Source organism: Mesocricetus auratus, unplaced genomic scaffold (assembly GCF_017639785.1).
Source record: "Mesocricetus auratus isolate SY011 unplaced genomic scaffold, BCM_Maur_2.0 Super-Scaffold_100008, whole genome shotgun sequence".
NCBI classification, from domain to species: domain Eukaryota; kingdom Metazoa; phylum Chordata; class Mammalia; order Rodentia; family Cricetidae; genus Mesocricetus; species Mesocricetus auratus.
Window position 1 is genome coordinate 22,400,697 of NW_024429192.1, and position 21,129 is coordinate 22,421,825.

Below are 21,129 nucleotides of genomic sequence, written 5' to 3' on the forward strand. Positions count from 1 at the left end.
AAGTATTTAACAGGCCTCATTCTATTTATTTGTAAGTCAGATTTAGTAAACTACCAGGCAAGCATTTTAATTAATTTTAAAAGTAACTTGAAGTGCTCAAATTCTCTAGATGTTTCTGTAGCTTCAACAGGACTTAACACTGTAGGTCCCAAAAAGAAACTACAAAATATTTAAATATGTCTTCTTAACAGTCACACAAACCCAAACACTATGAATTATTTCCTATTGCATTTATGATAAACAAGTTACCATGAAGGATCATCAAATTATTGTTGAATATAGGCTTAGTGTATTCAATTTCATAGTAATGGAAAATAGATTGTTTTTCTATCCTTTTAAATTGTTTACTTTTATTTTTTTCTGTGCCTGTATGTATGTCTATGAGGGTGTTAGATCACTTGGAATTGGAGTTACAGATAGTTGTGTGGATGCTAAAATTGAACCCAGGTCCTCTGGAAGAGCAGCAAGTTCTCTTAACCGCTAAGCCATCTCTTCAGCTCTGCATTGCTTTTCTGTTAGATGCAGTTTATATTTAGGAACATTGAAAGCATGAGTTTGGAAACATAAGATAATGGGTATCACTGGGAGTGTCTAGGATCCAGGAAGAGAGAGAAAGCTTCCCTGATTGAGTAACCATGAACATGCCTAGAAAACCATAAGATAGGCTTAGGGGGACCACTGACCTGGGGACCAAACAGAGACAACACATAGGTGGTAGATGTGTACCAAATAGACTAGCAGCAGCATTAGAGAACAACATACTAGCTTGGTCATGAAATCAAAAGCTGTAATTTTCTCTCCCTTCTTAAAATTTCACCTGGGATGACTATTACCAGATATTACTTAACTACCATGCAAATAAAACTGCTTCAATATCCTGCTGCCTTCCTGGAAAACACATTCAGACAAAGGGATAAAATGAAATAAAACTATTATACATATGCATATTAAAGTTTGCAGAGAAAATTTGTACACAGTGTGAACTACGCTATAACTCAGTTATAGTGGTAGAATTACCTAGGATGTTGGAGACTCAACACCATTAAACAAATAAACAAAAACATCCACTTGCCCTCTTATTTTGGATGGACAATATACCTTCACTGAATAGTTCAGTCAGTGGCTTTATTTACAACCTCTCTCATTAATGAGCACATATATAATCATAACTTATTAAAATAAAACAAATCCTAATGTATTAGGCTTCAGCACTTTAATGATAGGTCTCTAGGAAATCATTCCTATATGTACTTTTGAACTGAAACTGTGATAATTACTTAATGTTTTTTTAATGGCAAAAGCACTTTACATGTCTTTTCCTATTGTGTCTTCTCCCAATGGACAGATAAGAAAACAAGATTTAGAAAAGGTCAGTGGTGTAATCAAGTTCACACAGTTGGCTAGTGTAGGGCCAACACTACAGGCTGCCGCCAGACACAAAAGGTGATAACTACTTGGCAAACTAATGAGTCACACTAGTAATCTATAATCAACACTGGATTACCCAACCTGTGTCAATGGCTCTGTTAGACCTCATGCTCTCAAATCATGTTTTCAATACCACTAATTCACCTATGGATTCGGAAGGTAGTGGTTAGGTCCTAAAAAGGGGAGTTGGATGCAGTTTTCCTGACCTCAGAGAACATTATCAATGCCTGGTGTCAGCAGTATTCTGTTCTGTCTCCTTCGGACCCTCTCTTTACAGGTCTAGCCCACCATATTACTCCAGGATCCAAAAGGACTTCATTTTTCTTTAGGGCCCATACTACCTTGGCCTGTCCCAACTCTTACTACAGATAGGAAGGCCTCCATTCCCCACACCAAAAAAAAAAAAGAGCTGAGTTCCAAGTAAATGAGGATAGTTAATCTGATTAAAATAATTCACAGTAAATTGCAAATCTCTTAATCCTCTTAGAAGCATTAACATTTTTTTTTAAATTGGAGGTGGGGTAGGAAAGAAACTTGATACAGTCTTAATTGCTGCCATTTTTTTGCTCAGCATAAACAATATTATATTTTCTTTATTGGTATAGAAATGGCTATCACATTGGCATGGCAGTCTGCCCAGGAATCCATCTGTCTCTGACCTGTCAAATGAACCTGGAATTTTCTCTTCAAGATGCTCACACTTTTCCAACCGGGCTTGCTTGTTGTCTTCAGTCTCTAGGAGTCTGGCCATGAGGATGCTACCTAACAGTTGTTTTTAAGTTTGGAAGTGGTGCAAAGGGTCCAAGGATGCTACCTAACAGTTGTTTTTAAGTTTGGAAGCGCTCCAAAGGGGCCACACTCAGTAAACAGCAAGAAAGAGTATCTTTCAAAGGAATTTAGCAAAGACTCTCAATAGGTAAATAGTAATAAACAATGTAACATTCCACACTTAAATGCACACTCAAACAAGTCAAACCAATTCTAAGCCCTTTACATATGTTAATTGATTTCATTTGCACAGGATCCTTATCAAGTAGCTACCTACTCACCCCCATCTTACAGATAAAGAAAAGGTAATGTGAAAAAAACCTACTGAAGGAGATAAGACTATTCAGTTCATTTATAATCACTGCACCTTAAAGCAAAAATCACACTAAGAACACACCCAGCAAAAGGTAAGTAAGCTCTTTGGTTTCCTTTAGGCTAAAAACTATAAAACTTAACTCTGGAAACAACCAAAACACCAGTCACTTGGATGCTTGCATTACATAGATGAGGAACAACTTGCCCACAGCATGGGGGAAAGCTTTTCAGTGGCCAGTAAAGAGAACCTAGGCCTAGTTAAAGTGGTGTTTCTTCTCACTATACCTCAGTGAGGCCAGAGAAGATTGATGTCATAGAAAAAGTCACAAACTCCAAGCTAGCACAGACATCCAAATTCCTATCAATTCCTTTTGTAAGACCCAATACGTAACTAAGTTCTCTTATTTTATATTACTTCCACATTTGGCACAGACTACCCCAAAGATGTTCTAAGGCCAACTTGCTTGTTTTTTTAACACTGGAATACAAGTTTGTTACATTCAGTCATCCTGGTATCTCCTTTCAATTGTTCGCTTTCTTATTTCTAAAAGTATAATTTTTTTCTTCAAACATGTGGAGGGAGGGTGTGATGGCACATGTTTTAATCTCAGTACCTGGCAGCCAGAGGTAAGCAAATCTCTTTTTGAGTTCCAGGTCAGTCTAGTCTGCATAGCAAATATAGGACCAGCCAGGACCACAAACTGAGATCATTACTCAGAGAGAGGATGGATGGATGATGGATGGATGGACGGACAGACGGACGGATGGACAGACGGATCGATGGATTGATAAATAAAAGAAATAAGTATTAATCAGTTCTATTACTCCCAATCAAAGCAAAGGAAACTCATAACCTAGTTTTATTCACTTCACCACTTAATAACTCATAGACAGGCCCATGTATTAGTTATAAGTGATTAATCCTAGACCCTCAGCATCTGAAAGGACACCTGGAAGAATATGTGTAGGAAGTCATGATGTACGTGGGTAGGCACGGGGAGTTTTGTACAGGATGCTAGGGAAACAAGCCCATCAGCTCAGTACTCAGTTTGTGGACCAGAGAGTTGAAGATTTCCAGGGGACCCATTGTTTAGATCCATAGGAACTGAGCTGGAAAACTGAAGAAAAGGAACCCACACTAGAGCATCTAGAAAGAGCATCCCCAGATACAGGAGACAGCTTTCAGAAAAGTCAGTGTGGTGAGACAGGTATTCACAAGATGCAGGTGTTTCTCTAACTAAGTAGGTCTGCCATACATGCTAATCAATGCCTATACAAACAGGTATCTTTTTCATAAGAAAATATACAAAATCTAACTTGCCTATGGTCCCAAAGAAAACAAACATGTACTTATAAGGAAGTGAAGGAAACAGACTTCTGGACCCAGAGCTGATAAAGATCATCATGACTGAGGCAATTCAACTGCAGCAGTAATTTCCAAAGAGATGTGGAAATGGCAGCCACCCTTTCACGGGCTGAAGAGTCAGTTATTCTTGGCAGGCTATTTTGTCAAAGTATCGGCTAATGCTCATCTTTAAACATACCTCCTGTGGACAATGAAATGCCGGGGATGGCTTCCAGCCTCAAACGCATCTGCTCGACTTGCTCTGGGCACATTACTGCTTCTGACCTCTTCCCTGCCCGTGCCTTGACCTTCTCCCACTCAGAAGTGATTCCCTGCCTCATGCTTGTGAGCAGCTCGTATTATTTCTGAGCTGCAGCTCTCGAATTTAGCATGAGGAGAGCTGCCCTGATGGATGTCTTCCATGAGTAATGCCCCTAATGACCCCCGATGGGACACTGCCATATTATTCCCCCACAATGAGCTGTTCAGACACAAAAAGCAATGCCATGCACTTGGCAGTGAAACAAACTGAAATTTAAAAAAAATTCTACATGCAGAATTTACTTACATCTACCAAGAAATAACCTAGCTATTGTTGGGAGGTTAAGAGGAACAGTAAATGAAAGACTCCTCATATATGTAGCTTTAGGATATATCTTAACCACCTGAGCAAATTACAATACCTATGGTGCTTAACAAAATCTTCCAAATGGTATCTGACAAACATTTATGAATTATGCACAAGATTTCTCACAGAAACGTTAGATATAGTCTTCAAAACCATGTATAAATCAATACTTCACAAATTAAATTACACTTTCACTGACAAGTTAGTCTGGGGATGTTTCATTTTCATGTCTGGTTAATATTCGATTGGAACTGATTACTGACTTTTCGATTAAGCTTCCCTCATGATAATATTTCTGTCAACCAGCTAATGATCTGTAAACAAATAATGAAAGAAGGGGACTGAGATCTAGGATAGGATCTGGCAATAAATTCTTGCACAGGGACACACACACAGCTTTTTGCCACAGCCTTGATTTTTCCTGTTTTTCTTTCTTCTGTTTCCTTAAAGTGTTTTCTTAGCCTGTAATTCAGTGCAACAAGGTGATGTGTCTCTTTGAAGCAATCAGTCAACCTTCAGAACTGTGTTGATCACCTCTCTTCTTATTCAAGACTATAATTATTTGTTAAGTTCAACAGGGGCTCCTGGTTGACCAAGGACTTGTGGTTTTGTGTTCTTTGTTTGTTTGCTTTAAGACAAAGGAATAAACACAAACAGTAAAACTGATGATTACTTTTGCCTCCACTCAACAAATACAATTTGTAAAGTGTAAACAGAGCCCAATAAAGGCAGAGGCTTTAGGTTAAATAAATAAGCCATTAATGTAGCTAGTTAACTAGTTGGAACACAATGAGGAAAGCCCAAGACTAGGAAGGAGAGATCCTCTAACAGAGTCCTGTTGGGTAGCACCATGCATCAAGAGATAAGTCAGGCCTATGTGGACATACAACACTGTAGCCACAAAAGCGGTGACCAGTGGACCATATTTGTACTGAGGACTTTCAATGTAATTATTTTATTATTAATTTACACACTAATATACCATTTATCACTTGGGAGAACTTACTAAAAGGGCTTATGACTTCTCTGAAAACAATTTGCAAGTTTATCTACACGCATGTCCTATTCCCCAAACAAGCACTAGCTAACTTTGCCCGGTGCCTTAATTCAGCACTTTCTTCCATATCGAGGCCCCGAGTAGACAGTTCGGTTTTCAGCCATTAAAAATAATCATCAGACACTAAACAAAATCTCACAAATTCTGTTTTCTTTCGCGTTTTTTTTTTCCTGTGAACTGTGATTTTAGACTAACTGGCTTAGTAGGGAAAGATCACATAATTTCTTATGTCATTTTAAATCTGGATGGGGGGGAGTCACTAGAATCTATATAATGTAAGAACCTTTGGGTAAAATGACATGAATTCTTCAAATGATGAGGATTAAGAATCCTCAAATTATCTTTAGGGAGATCCCTATGAAACACATTAAACGCATTCAGTGGGCAGCTAGATGGATCAGGGTTTGATAAAACCCTTGCTGTGTAAGCCTGATGACCAGAGTAGGGTTCCCAGGACCAGATCCTGTGCAAACATCCTCAGACCTCCACACAAGCACCAAGGCATGTGCATCATACACCACACACACAAGGACAGCAATAATTAATCTTGAGAGAACAATAATAGGCTGAGGCTGTGGCAAGATGAATAAAATGTGCTATTAAACAAGTAGGGGGCTAGAGAAATGGCCCAACAGTTTGGGAGCACTCGCTGCTCTTACAGAGGACCTGCACTCACGGGCAGTTCCCGGGGATCCAATGTTTTGTTCTGACCTTTATGTGTACACAAATACATTCACACACACACACACACACACACACACACACACACACACACACACACACACAAATTAAACCAAATAAAATAATAAATAAGTAGCATTAAAATGGCATGGGGCAAACAATGCATGCATGTAAACAAATTTACTAGGAGATGTATTTTAAGACAGGGTAAAAACCTTGCGGTGGGACCAGGGACCAGTGAGACGGCTCAGCAGGAGAGGTACATGGCCCTAAGCATGATGACCTGAGTTTCATTCCAGGAAGCCACACAGTGGATGGAGAAAACAGACTCAGAGAAGTTGGACTCTGACTTCTCCAGTCCCACCTTGGAATATGTTTGCTAACATATATACATACGTAAATAAATTTTTTAAAATGTACAAATGTTAACTTAAAAAATTAGGGTAAAAATCCAAGTCTCATTAACGAGAGGGCATCAGACATGCTACTGCTTTATTCATGGCGTTGAATAAGAAACTGGAAGAATGGTCAGTCTGCCTTTAAGCCTTCTGTCAACTCTAGAAACAGAGGAGAAAATATAAATCCATGACTCTGTCCATACCTTTGGAAATAATATTGGGGGAACTACTAAGAAGACCTGAGAAAGTCATCCTTAAGAAACAATGTAAGAGTCATGGGGGGGAAAAGATATCTTTAAAATAACTTTTTTTAAAGAAGAATAAGGTTTCTACCCACACTGCCTGCCTCTGAAAGTATGCTATTTATGCTGCTGTTTTTCATAAGGACTGCAGACTCACTCAGGTTTGACAAGCAGGGACCACAGTTTTTGTTTCTTAGTATTATTTAATGCTCTGTTTTTCTTTGTTTGCTATGAACCCTGTCATTGCAGAAGGATAGACCTTAAAGAAACAGCTGTCACTAATTCTAACACAGCTCCTCCTATCAGGTCATCAATAACAACTTATCACCAACAAAGCATTTATGTCCAAACTCAAAGCAACTCAACTTCAGTGGGCATGTTCTCAGAGAAGTTTAATCCCTGTGGGGCTGATGTAGACTCACCTACTGAACTATCAAAAACCTTATTTGGGTCTTACTATTTCAACTTTATTCTCCAAGCTAGACAGGACTAAATTTTACAGAGTCATGTCATGTTTGTACATGAAGGTTGTGATCAGTGGCATGTAACACCAGGGTGATTTCCTCTCTGTAAGCTATCATTTGCCAACAGAAGAGAGGAGCAGACAGTATACATAAAAAACTAAGGCCCAACAAGGAACTAAATCATCTTGGCATCAACAGTTCGGTTCCCTACAGAAACAAAACAGGCAATCCAAGCATCCCGATGCAGTAAACATATTCCAAAGTGGTTAACCGTGAGGAGCAAGACGCCTGACACCAGGCAGGTTGCTTTCAAATCCTCACTCCAACTCACTACCTGATGATAATCAAGAGCTTAACTTTTCTCGACCTCCTTTCCATATTGATGAATGAGGATAACAGCACACATTCCTTCTGAATGGGCTGCTTCAAGTGAGAAGATAAGGCATGTTAGCACTTGGCAGAGTAGATAGCGACACCCCATAAACTTCTGACTTTATCAATGCCCCTGTTTTTATCAGAGATATTGCCATGGGCTCCTTGTCCTTTGGATTCGGTGTACACAAACGGGCAAACATGGCATCAATTCATCATTTAATTAATCATTTAATTAATAAGGCTTGGGTTTTTTTTTTATCATGGGAGAGAGTATCTACTACATGCTTCTAAAAGAGTGATAATCTCCCAGCAGTTAAAGACCAAACATCTGACTATATTTCCTTTCCTTTCTTACCACACTAAACCTAATGGAAATCTGTGCTTATGCTACTTTTCTGTCCAATCTGAAAAGTGGAGGCCTCAAAGAGGAGCGTATGTGCTTCGCATAAGCAGAGCTACCCAAATGAAGGCTTGACTTCTGTCCGTTTGCCCTGCTCTTTGCTTAGGTTTAGGAACTCTGTGCCTGGAGACGCTCATTCACTTATGACACTTGCAGCAGTGAGCTTAAAAGCTTGCTGGGGCACTGCTGCTTCTCCACACAGAAGAGGGAAAAGCTGATGCGTTTCGTCGCCCCACAGGCTGTACAAGGTAGTTTACTTTCCTGCACACAGCTTGCTAATTGAATGGTCTGGAGTGACTGAAGTACTTCCCAAACCGAGAAGCTGAAGTCGTTTAGAGTTACCCTGAGGTGTGTAGTTAACATGTACAAATGTGCTTTCGCTCACTCTGTTATACGAGCAAGCTCCATTTAGTGATGCCTGGGCGTGATAAAAGGCCAACTTCGAAAGCAAGCCTTAATAAACAAAACCAGGATTCATGGAACTAAAAGCACAGGTTGAGTTTCCTATGAAAGGGATAGGCACATTGCTTGAGCCAAGTTAGAATTTAGCCCATCACTAAAAAAACAAATCATACACTAAAGCAGGAAAATGGAACAGAATGCAAGCCATTCGGGTTAGGAGATGAAATTATGAAGCGTGGACTGGTTCTCTAGCGTTATCTACAGCTGCACTGCAGCCATCTGATGTCCATCTTGAAAGGCCTATGGTTTTTGGTTGCTGCGGACAACACCAAACTGGGGCGGGAAAGGCTTAGTCTGCTTTCGGGTTGGCAGTCTATCTCTGTAGGAAAGCCAGGGCAAGCCCTCAAGGCACAAGTGTGGAGAGACAGAGCTGAAGCCATGGAGGAACACCATTTGATGGAATACCCCCAGTCTAAGTTACAGCTACCTTTCTCATGGGGCCTCGGCCCACTTGCCTAGGGATGGTATCTCCCACAGTGGACTGGGTTCTCCTACATTAATTACTAATTACAGAAACGCCCCATGGACAGTCAACCCAGCCAACGCAATCCCTTAACCATGGTTCCCTTTCCAAGGTATGTCAACCTGACAAGGGAAGCTAACTATAACAGACACAGAATCACATTCCTGGACAGAAGTTCGATTCTGGCCTCTGACTCCCCACTCCCTACAGTTCAGAAATGAGGATAAGTGGATTATCTTTTCCGTAATGGGGCATTATTAACATTCCTGGGCAGCAGGCACTGAACTCTTCATGATATCTGAGATTCATCTCCTGCTGTCCTTCAAGCTTACAATTCAATCAGGAGATGGCAAATACCAGAAATGATTTTTAAAGTATCAAATAGGTACATCTAACAACTTCAGTCTTCAAATATTTTTCTTGACCTTCAATGGAGGATCTGTAGGCAGGGGGCAGTGAAAACTGGAGCCCTGAAGGTGGAGAGTTGGCTTGACAGCTAAAGGGAACTTCCGTTCTTGCTGAAGACCTGGACTGGGTTACAGGCAGCTAACAACTACCTGTAACTCGATTGCAGGGGATTGGATGCTCTCTCCCGGCCTCTGAGAGCTCCTGTAGGCACATGGTAGACACATAGTCAAGCATATACACGTCCACATAAAATAAAAATACAGGTCATCTTTTTATAAATCGGGCACCTAATCATCTCAAACCGAACTCCTCCCAAATAATTTTAGGGGACTGTCCGGGGAATGCTCCTTCCATAGCTGACAGTGGAGAATTGTGCCCTGCTCTCAGGACCTCTAATGCTACAGAAGAGGAATAGATTTCCAACTGGATGCTTTCTAGAATCTGATCCAAAGCATCTTTGAAAGTGTGACAGTGAACAGCTATTCCAAGAAGTACTTTTCAAATATGCTGGGGGTTTTTGTTTGTTTATTTGTATTAGATCCTCCAGATACGTTGCCTTATTAGGTACCAAAGCAGATTACTTCCTACAAGATACATGTCAATCAATCACTTGGCACTTAACAGGAACCACAGTACTCTGTTGGCATCCGCTCTTATCCACTGAAGGTGCTTTCAAAGCTTCGTGTAAGTATCTAACTGGTAGACAGACATTAAACCTTACAGACTAGTTAACGTCAGACTTGATGGACTATTTTACCATTTGTCATCTATACATATAACCCCCACAAAGCAAAATGAATGAAACACAAGCAGTGGCCGTTCTTTTCCGACTCTAAGCTAAGCAAAGCTGTAGCCATAATGGGACTTCTCTCCATGAATGAGATCAGAAATATGCAGACATAACTGTTCAAAACACTAGTGTAGCACTTTTCATAAGATGTGTATAAGCCAAATCAAAATAAGTTAAGGAACTTTGTAGTAGCCTGTTTTTGAATGATGGGTAATGAGGCGTGGTTCTCCCGTGAAGGAAGCGACATGACACCTCCCAGTGTTAGAGGTGGGGGAGATCAAAGATACCTCCCTGTACACTATAATCTTTTTTTTTTTTTTTGCTTCCTCTTGGTCAGCAGCAAGATTGAACTAAAGAGCTCAGAGTGCAGGTGGAGAAAAGGAAACCGTTCTAATCCAGAATTGTAAAGGAGGCGGTCTTTTGATCTCCACAGGATGGCAACTTTATTGGCTATGCATAAGCAGTTTCTAGCCAGCTGATCAACCAGGTATTAATGCTCAACCCTTCCATGATCAGTAACCATGAAGTGAGTCATCTAGGAATGGCAATCAAGCAGAAGGCTCATCTACTGCTAAATGACTGCCAGGCCAGAGCTCACCCAGAGGGGAAGAGCGACCACAGGGGAGATGATTGTCTCTCTGCAGGCTCGTCCCTGACAAGTACCAATTATGTGCCTTGAGAGTCAGAGAAGAAAAATCTCTCCTGAAGTGTGCATGAAAGAGAATAGCGTTCATTTGCCCAAACACAACTTGGGATCTATATGCATCTGTACCTCCAGCAGGCCCTGTTTTGACATACATTGAGTCCCCTACTTTCAGCCAAGATGGGATCAAAGCTGAATGCAATCTGGATAGATATAAAGACTGGACTTTCTTCCTGGGTGATCTAAAGGTTTAAAGACCATTTTCTTCACGACAGGAAACATAATGTCTCCCTTTCAAACTCTCAAATGCTCAAACAACAGCCTCCCATGGGGTAAAGAAAAAGGTGATTGAGCCATAATTTTTTTTATCTTCAATTCTCCTTTTCAACTTGGACAATATTCATTAACAAAGAGTTTCGAACAAGCCTGGGTCACATACCAGCTTCATCCACATTTCCCAACTCCTCAGTGATGTCTCTACAACTATAAAGTAAAGGTAAATAAATATCTAGCCTATAACCTACAACACCACCTCTGCCACAGGACTCTTACAAATGTTGCACGAAACAGTGATGACCTTTCAGTAAGTGATAGTTGGAGATTCATGCACTTATAGACGTCATCACAAGTTTCCTACTTCATCCCAGCATCAACCTCACTCTGAAGTCACTTCCCCCCATCACTTCACTTACCTCCTCTAGGAAAAGGTGTGATGATAGTTACTCTTTAGTGTTTGCTCCTATGCAGCTAGGATGCAGACAGTGTTCTAAAGTCTTATGAACTGCAGTGTGAAAGGAACCCTTTCCCTGCATTATAGACTTGGATGGGTTTCCACAGATTCTACTTTAATAAAATATAAAAGCTCTAATTCTTTACATAGTTGCAAAACAAAGCACAGACACTGGTATCAGATTTTCATAAATCCTTAGTCCTCCTCCTTGGCTTCTCCTGCCGTGTGTGGTCAAGGAACACAGCCAGAATCCACTTAGAATGAACTATACATTCTACATCCATTCTACACTCCCCTTTCCCCTGTGTCTCTGTGTGTGTGTCTATATGTGTCTGTATCTGTGTGTATGTGTGTGCATGTAAGTGTGTGTGTCTCTGTGTGTGTCTCTCTGTGTGTGTGCCTGGTGTGTCTATGTGTATCTGTGTCTGTGTGTCTCTGTGTGTGTCTATATGTGTCTGTGTGTATGTATGTATGTGTGTATGTCTGTGTGTGTATGTGTGTGTGTGTGTGTGTGTGTGTGTGTGTGTATGTATGTGTGTAAATGATTGTATGGAGCTAGGGATCAGACCCAGGGCCTTGCATAAGATAGGCAAACACCCTACCACTAGGCTAAGCCCTCACCTCATATTTTCTCCATATATTTTAACTACATTAAGGGTTAGGCCTTAGCGTTTGAGACACAGAAGCATGCAGATGTCTGTGAGTTCCAGCTAGCCTGGGCTACTTAATGAAACCCTGTCTCATGCAAACAAAACAAACAAACCAACACCTTATAATTACAGACCTCATCCTCTACTGCATTTCTCTTAACTTCTGTTTCTATTTTCTTTTCCCTTTACCTTTACTTATTCCTCAATTTGCACATTATACAGATTACCTTAGGCCTAACTTCGATTTACTTGGAATTTCGAACTTAAAAAAAAAAAAAGCAAGTTTTCAGGGCAGTTTACAATTCTGTGTTAACAACTGGATGTTCTTTAAAGACATCAAGGTCTAGAAAGATGATTCAGTATGCTCTTGCTATACAAGTGTGAGGACCCAAACAAAATTCTCAGAACCCACCATAATATAAGGCAGAGCCTGTAACCCCAGTGCTGAGGGAAGCCTTGACAGGAATCACTGAGGTTTGCTACCTGCCAACCTTGCTCCAAGTTCAGTGGGAGAACCTGTCTCAGAGGAATAAGGCCTAACATGACAGTGTAGGACCCTTTATGTGCCAGCCAGACACCATGTGCACAAAGTCAGAAACACCCATACACACATACATCTACCACACTCACCTGCAAAACTAAATTTTCAAAATTAGCATAAATCTTGCCTTAGCATCTTTTTTTAAAGATTTATTTACTTATTTTGTATACAGTGTTCTGTCTACATGTATGCCTGCAGGCCAGAGGAGTGCACCAGATCTCATGTGGGTGCTGGGAATTGAACCTGGGTCCTCCGGAAGAGCAGCCAGTGCTCTTAACCTTGGCACCATCTCTCCAGTCCGCCATAGCATCTTTTATGAACACAAAAGGTACCAGATGAGGCCTCCAACACTTAGGTCCTTTATTAAATGTTTTCCTAAATTTCTTTCCAATTGCACTCCTGGAACTCAGCTATTTTTCCGTTATAAATATTGTTATAGCTAAAAATCTGTTCGCTATAAAAAAGAAGTAAACCATTGTCGCAGTTAGTTGAAATGGAGTGCTTTATACCACTTTGACAGAAGAGTATTTCACGTGTCATAGTAAAACTCAAGAAAAATGTCTTCAGGTCTAAACATTGGCTTTTACAGCAGCTCAACCACAAACCTTAGATGTCAGAGGACCCATTATCAGGGACAGAGACATTTTTAAAGACATCAAGAATTTAGGTATTTATATCTAAAATCAAGCAGGACTGTATGTTTAAAAATTTTTTAAAACAATAATACAGGTCAGCAAGCCAGTCCAGCAGATAAAGCAATATGCCGATGAGTATGATCCCAGGATCCTGGTACAAAGGCTGGATTTGCTAGCTCATCCATAATCCTAGAATCTTGTGGAGAGCTGGGAAGCAGAGACTGGGCCCCCCCAGAGGCATGTAGCCAGTTAGCACACAGTGCACAACACAGCAGAGACGAGAGACACCACATCGGAAAGGTAGGTGAGAGCCAACTCCAGAAAGTAATCCTCTCACTTCCCCATGTACGCCATGATGCCTGAGCACCTACACACACACACACACACACACACACACACACACACACTAATTACCTTTCCAAAATTTAAACACTGATCAACATGGGTTGAAGTAACCAAACCTCATGCGGGACAGAAAGAAAAAAAGAATGAGGAGGGAGAGGGAGGGGAGATACAAGGAGAGGGGAGACATTGTCCCAGAGAGTGAAACTCACCTAAAGATGTGTGGAGAAACACGCCTCCCCAGAGAAGAAAAAGAGATCACCAGAAATTCAGAGCTCACCCTATGTTTGATAGAAGTTCAATCATTTCTTCACTTGAAGGCAAGTTTGAGCCAAGGGCTTAGTTAGGACAGAACATGAAGACTCCGTTCCAGGGAGACTTCACTGATGTGTTTTGTTCTGTTTTCAGGGTAGCCTCCAATAGTCCCAACCTCACTCAAAAAATACACACCCATAGTGGAGAACACAGGTATAACAACCGATTAGATGAATTCATCTTTTACTGTGAGTTACCAAAGAAGTGCCCACTTTACACCCAAATTCTTGCTTCACAGAATCTGTAGTTTTACAGCTTTAAGGTTTTTTTAAGGCTATAAAAGCAAACACTCTCAAACTTAATGCTTAATGCTCAATATGCCATCAACGCACGCAAATAGAGTTGATAGTCTCTTTGAAGATAACTGTAGACTTTGTTAAATTGGCAGCCAGCATTAAAAACAAAAAAGGAGAGGAAAAAAGAACTGACAATCAATAGATGCTTTTACAGGTTAAATCTTGTCGAAGGCGCCTTATCCCCTCAGTAGACTTTGATTTACTTAAGCTCACCACATTTCTCTTAAATACACTCCATTAACAAGTGCTAGACTGTGATCTCAGGCTGGAGGCAAAACATGAAACACAATCTTTCAAGAACTTCATTCATTCCCTGACCAGGTGTCTTGGGTACATCCAACTTACTAGTTACCTGCCTAACCCTGCCAAGGTGTGTGTGTGTGTGTGTGTTAAGTCAATCCCAGTGCTTTACAACAGACTAGGGTCATGAAATCACCCCAGGGGTCCAGTGGTTTGGCCTCCCAAGTTCAGACTATGAGTATAAGTGAAAGCAAAGGAATAAAAAGCCTCAGGTAAAATGTGAGTGAGGCCTGGAGCCTGGCAGTGTAGGCAAGCAACACTAGAGGGAAACCTGAGGGCCACAAAGTCAAGGGCTCGCATGCAAGTTAAGTGAAGATAAGCCTAGAACCCACATTAGCGCTGAGTCCAAACATGGCCCACATTGAGTCAAATTGCCATCTCAGATACTAAGCGCCGTTCAAATTATTAAACATGAGTGAAGACTCCACCCCCCACATATTTCCCAAGTGAAGACAGAATTTGAAGGCTGACAGGACAAGCTTTCAGGGATACCCTATTAGTGTGACCCTATCTTTAATCTACAGCCATGATAAAATGCCCCAGCATACACAAACTCAGCTCCAGCAGTGACTAATGACCATTAATCCCTCTATCTTCAGTAATCTGCCCCCCAGTCATTCATCACATTGACACCTTCCTTTACACACGTGAACAAACTTTAACAGAGAAGGTGAATCAACGAAAAAAATCTCAAAGGTATCTGGGGCTGTAAATTAAACTAAGGGGAGACAGAGAAAAACAAAAACAAAAAACAGAGAGAGCCGGATAGATCAGATCTTAACGTTTTGGATTTGCATCCATGGCTGAGAATTGGGAGTGGGGAACTAGTCAACCATCTAGATATGCGAATTGAGAAGAAAGGCTGCCATACAGAAAGGGGATGTTGGAAGTTGGTTTAATCTTCTCATCCATTCACTGTGACACAGATGACATAGTCAAGGCTGAGATTTCAATTTCTGCTTTCTTCAAAGCAGGAACAACTTAGTGTGTTTCCTATTCAGCTTAGCTCAAATGTGCCTTTCAACTTTCCGCCGAGGAAACATCTCAGGAGCTTACATCCTTTTAGGCATTTATTTACTATCTTTTACTTCTTGTGGGTGGGTTTTCCTTTTTTTTCTCCTTTTTCTTTTTCTTTTTTTGTAGCCTCTTGGCTTAAGTAAAACCTTTGATCTAAACATGAAGAATCACCAGAGACCACAAATGTTCAAACTAGCCTCAAAATTATTTCATGATTATGCAAACTAAGTGACTAACATTTAGGCCCCCGCTGCAACTTGAAGCTCACTCACTATGTGACTATAATAAGGTTGGTGTGTGTGTGTGTGTGTGTGTGTAGGCCTGAAACTGGATCCATGATTGAAATCAGAATTTACCAAGAGGGAAGAAACAAAAGTTGAGTGCATGCTTCAGTCATCCACCGTTGAAGGTTCTTAAGGCGTTCAGGAAAACTGTTTGCAAGCCCCCACACCGTGCTTTCTCTTAGGACAGGAGGTATCTTAAGCCGCATCTTTCCAGCACTTCTTCTGGAGTTGCAGAACTATTTAATTCATCCTAAGGCAACCCTCTGTTCTGTCTAGCCAACAAGGACTGTCAGGTAACTTACTGTTCCCTTTCAGACACTTGCAAGCACCCTTCTAAGCCCAGCCAGGCAGTGTCTAGTTTAGATCCTATCATGAGAACGAGTTATTTCCTCAAGTTTCTTCAGAATCAAACTTAATTACAGACTTTGGTTTACATAAAACAACTTCTAACAACACCCTGGGCTCAAAAGAGAAGGAGTGGATTAGAGGAACAGATTCTGGATTCCTGGGAAGAGGGGAACCCCTGGCCCCCCACAACTCCCCCTCCACTCCAGCTCTCCTTAGGATTCCTCAGATAGATGGCACTCATTTGGCCTCATCCTGGGGACCAAAACTCGGGGACAACCCGCAGCCTCCTCCTACCCAAGCACTTAGACAGGCCTTTGCCCAGAGTAAGCTGGGCGTGCCCTGAACTTGGTGAAAGGCCAGGATCTACTAAGAGGTTTGGGGAGGTTTCAGGGGAGTTTGGGGTGATAGGCCAGAGGGACAATCTCAAATGGGAAACTAGAAACCTTTTCCAGTAGAAGTTCTGGAGGGGTCGAGCCCCTCTGGCCTTAGAAGGCAAAGGTCGCCAAGAGTCAGTTCAGGGTTCAGGGTTCGATTATGAAAAGTGGAGTGAGGACAAGCAAAGGAGATCACGGTTGAAGAAAGAGGGCGCGGGTTACCTGAACAGAGACATATTAATCCAAACAGGTAAAAGTGAGCAGGCTCCGCGATCATTGTCCTCGGGTGGGTCCTGCATACAGTCTCATGCCAAGAGAAGGGAGCAGAAGCGGGGATCTCCAAATTTATGGAAGCCACACACCATACACCCCACACACAAAGGCTTAATATAAGCAACGTGAGTCAATCCGCCAAGAGTTTGCAGGGCAGTTTCTCGTCGACCCCTCTGGTGGCTTGTCAATCCCTCGGAGCCCCTTGCAAAGAGAAATTCCAAGGTTTATCTTCCCTGGCCCCCGGGTTTCAGAGGAGGCTCAGCCACTTCCAAGGATCATCCAAGAGGAACAACAAAGAGCAGAAACGGAGGAGCAGTTGTGCGGTTTCCTGCCTCCACAGTCCTGCTGAGCCTCCCGGCGTGCGCCTCCTCAGCGTGTGTCCGGGCGCCGCTAAGCGGCGATTGCAAAGTTGGGGTGTGAGAACAGATGAAGAGAAGCCCCCCACAAAAGTGCTCCTCCGTCTATAGGAGAGCCAGTCCGTAGCCGGCCACCCCCTCTGGCGGCGATTGCAGTCAAGGTAGCGGCAGCAGTTGGGGAGGACAGTCTCGAGGTTCACGGGGTGCGCCTGGGTGACTCCGTGCGCCAAGAGGGAGCGAAGGGGCGGTACGGCGACAGCGGCTGCCTGGGCGGGCCCTTGTTCCCATCACTCGCGGGATGCGGAGAGCACGGGGGACCGCACCAGGACCGCGGATGCAAGCGCGCCTTCCGGGCGCCCCCAGCCCGGCGCTGCACTCAGCATCTCTCCGGGTCCTGCTTCTACAGGGGCGCGCTGAACGCACCTCCAAACCAAGCTGCAGCCCAAACTTCCCGGGGTGGCTGCTCTCACCCCGATGCTCCAGGAAGCTTCGTAAAGGCAACTCCGGGAGGCCGAGAGTTGGTGAAGAGACGCGAGCAGGAGGAGGAGGAGGAGGAGGATGCTGCTGCCGAGGCTCGCCCGAGCTCCGCCCGGGGCTGCAGCGTCTGAAGTTTCTGCTCTCACGCTGCCTCCTCTCGGCTCGGCAGCTTGTGGGTTTCCCCCTCAGTCCCAGCCCCGGGTTTCCTCCCTCTCCAGCCCGACTCCGGAACCTTTAAAGGGGACGCTCGATCCCTGCCATGTCCTCACTGGCGCTGCTCAGACAAGTTCTGCTTGTTAATATTTCCATCCACATGCCCGGAGTGCCCAACTGCGCCCTCAGGTGAGATTTCGACTACTCGGGAGCAAAAATCTAAGCGAAGGAGAACTTGTCTTGGGTCTCTTGCCATCAGAGTCTCCCCTACACCTTTTTCCAAATGGAACCTCCCAAACCAAAGACTTCAAAAATCCTCCAGGTCCCTCTTAACCTCTTCTTTACCGCTCCAGGGGATTGCAGTAAACTTCCAAGTAACTTTACTCCTCTCCATTCTCATTAAATAAACAAACAAACAAAAAAACTGGTTTGATCTTACAGCAAAGAGGCTTTAGGACAGAGCGAATGATCTAGACTGTATAAGTCCATGGATATTCTCTTTTCCTTGAATTTGCTGAGGGTCCCACAGAAAGGTTAAATTCTAGGAGTGAGGGGTTAGGTCTTGGACCTTCATTAGGTTTACAAGAGAGTTTCTTCAACTTGGTACCTTTTATGTAGTAGAGAGTTAAAGTAAAGGAACTGATAGGGGAAGGCTACATATAATCTAAACTTTGCAGAGATGGCCTCCAAAATCCCAAGGTATCAGGTACCCGTTAGCTATTGTTCCTGTGAACATACCAACTTTATCCTCTCTTCTGAAAAATGGGGCTACCTCATGATTAGGTCGATTATGCCCAGTGCAACATGCCTGGGATAGTTGACAGACATGTTTTCGTGAATTTGTTGTTCCCTTTTTTATTACATATGACACACCGAGAACCATGTAATATATGCTGAAGGCTCTGTAAACATAAACAGTAGGTCTTGTTCATTAACAGCTATTGTTTTTATTAATGGTACTTTCTTCAAAGACATGGTATATGACTCCAAGCTAAATACTTAGTACCTTGGCCTGTGGCGGGTAGCACAGGTTAGAGCAGGTGAGAAGGATTTGAGTCATTTTGTGTGTGTGTTTACTGTTGTGCTTTTCTAGTTTTCTCTTAAGTGCCTGCATGCATTAGCTACCTAAAGTACAAGTTTAAAAGAAGGCTGTAAGCTCATTTTAGTCATGAACCACGAACTCCAGCAACAGTCTGTGGAAAGGAACCTGGTTAACAGCACCTTGCCTTTAAAAGTGAAAGACAATTGTAGCCTGAGAAAGCTGACTGGAAACTCAGGAAACAAGCTGTGATAAGAATTCAAAGAGTTCAAGCAGAATCTTTTCAGCAATAAAAACTGGGACATACTCTAAATGGTAAGAGACATACATTGATTTGGCATCTCTGAAAAGGTATTTGGTGAAAAACAGAAAATTACTTTTCCTTGGAATAAAATGTCCTTTTAAGATAAGATAACCTAGGAATAGGAAATAAATAAGCTTAGTGTGATGGAGGGCAGGAGAAAAAAAATCCACAAATCCCCAACTTATTTAAGTCACTTTAAATAAAGATTTTTGAAGTTCCATCTAGTGAGGGATATATATATATATATATATCCTTTCATTTTCATTTATTTTAGGTGTGTGAGCAATGCAAGTGTGTGTGTGTGTGGTGTGTGTGTGTGTGGTGTGTGTGTGTGGTGTGTGTGGTGTGTGTGTACACTCCTGTTCAGTGTGGAAGAGCCTCGTGCATGATAAACACAGACTCTGCCATTACACACCCAGTCTGAGAAAGCAGATACTCTGCAAGTATTGCTATCACACTGTTTCCCAAGTACGTCTCCCAGTCTTCACAAGTTTATTGAGATCTCTCAAGTCACCAGGAGAGCTGGAGAGGTGACTCAGTGGTCAAGAGTGTTTTTATGCTTTTGCAAGTCCCTGGTTCTGTTCCTAGCACCATGATGAGCTGACAGCTATCGGTAATTCCAGTTCTAGGGGATTTGATGCCCTCTGGTGAACTCCACCGGTTGTTCTATACGTGTGCTGCACATATACTCACACACACACACACACACACACACACACAATAAATAGATCTTCAAGGATCTATTTCAATACCCACAACATTCCCATTGAATTGAAACTATATCAATATTAACTCCATCGAACATCTTTGCTCCTGCCTTAAAGATGAAATTATCTAGGGAGACAACAGTAAGTACCCACCAGGAAAGAAACTATTACAGACTCTCATCTGAAGTGTTTTCTAAAATTGTCCTGTCAAGTGAAATTGACATCTAAATTAAGAGTTTGTATGCAGACGGTATTAGGGACCCATAACAGGTGCAAGTCAGAGGGCTAGCCAACTTTCCTAACTCACTCACTCACTCACTCTCCAACTCACTTCTATCCAAACAAATGCTGAGTGAGCATCTACATGCAAATAAAGGCTGTTGATGAGATAAAATGTAAAAATAAGCCTATTCTTCAGGCCCTAAGAGAACGCCTCTTCTTATGCAAAGAATAAAACCAATTCTAGAGCAGCGTCTGCCCCAGAATGCAACAAAGAGCCGCTGGGTGAACTGATAACTCTGAGTATTCTGGAGACGGATTTTTCACGGCACCTTGACACCATTCCATCTTTGTTACTGAACACTAAGGTACCCGAAAGAATGCACAAAATGTTCTCAGTGTGTTCTATGAATAAAAGTACTTGCGCATGTATCACCTACACATGCATAGGAGACATACTCAATACAGGCCTCCTACAACTCAGGGACAACAGAACTCTGAGTCATCCTAGATTGTCAAGGAGACGAAAAGCGAGGTAAGATTGTGCCTTCATGTACATTCAAAGATTCAATTCTGATCACTTTAATGAGAATATGGGTGGGGAATGCCATAATGAAATTCATTACATTGTATGCTCTATTAAAAATTGAAAGAAAAAGGCAGATTCGAAGGGGAAAGGAGAAGAAGGAAAAGAGTCTTAAAGCTCACTTCCAAGAGTTTTAATCTTATATGAAGCATAGGAGATTCATGATCTCTCAGAGTTTCTTCAGGAAGTTTCAAGAGAAACTTGAAAATAATGCATTCCAATAATAGTCTCATGATTAGGGACTTTTGACAGGCAAAATGCCAAAGCTACAGGGATCTCTCACTTGCTCTTATTTGATTGTATCTTTCCTGGAGTG

General features: G+C 42.1%; 1 protein-coding gene across 9 annotated transcripts in view; it reads right to left on the reverse strand.

Moving 5' to 3' along the window:
- The window catches only part of Robo1 (roundabout guidance receptor 1), a 919,114-nt gene that overhangs the window by 338,672 nt on the left and 559,313 nt on the right, over positions 1–21,129 (reverse strand). For 4 of the 9 annotated variants that reach the window (XM_040750590.1, XM_040750593.1, XM_040750591.1 and 1 more), the window contains exon 1: positions 16,922–17,227. The exons of the other annotated variants lie outside the window; for them this stretch is intronic. In XM_040750590.1, the coding sequence (XP_040606524.1) occupies positions 16,922–16,976 (55 nt within the window). In that variant the 5' untranslated portion in view covers positions 16,977–17,227. Of the gene's footprint in view, positions 1–16,921; positions 17,228–21,129 lie in introns of those variants that run through there. 9 annotated transcript variants of the gene reach the window in all.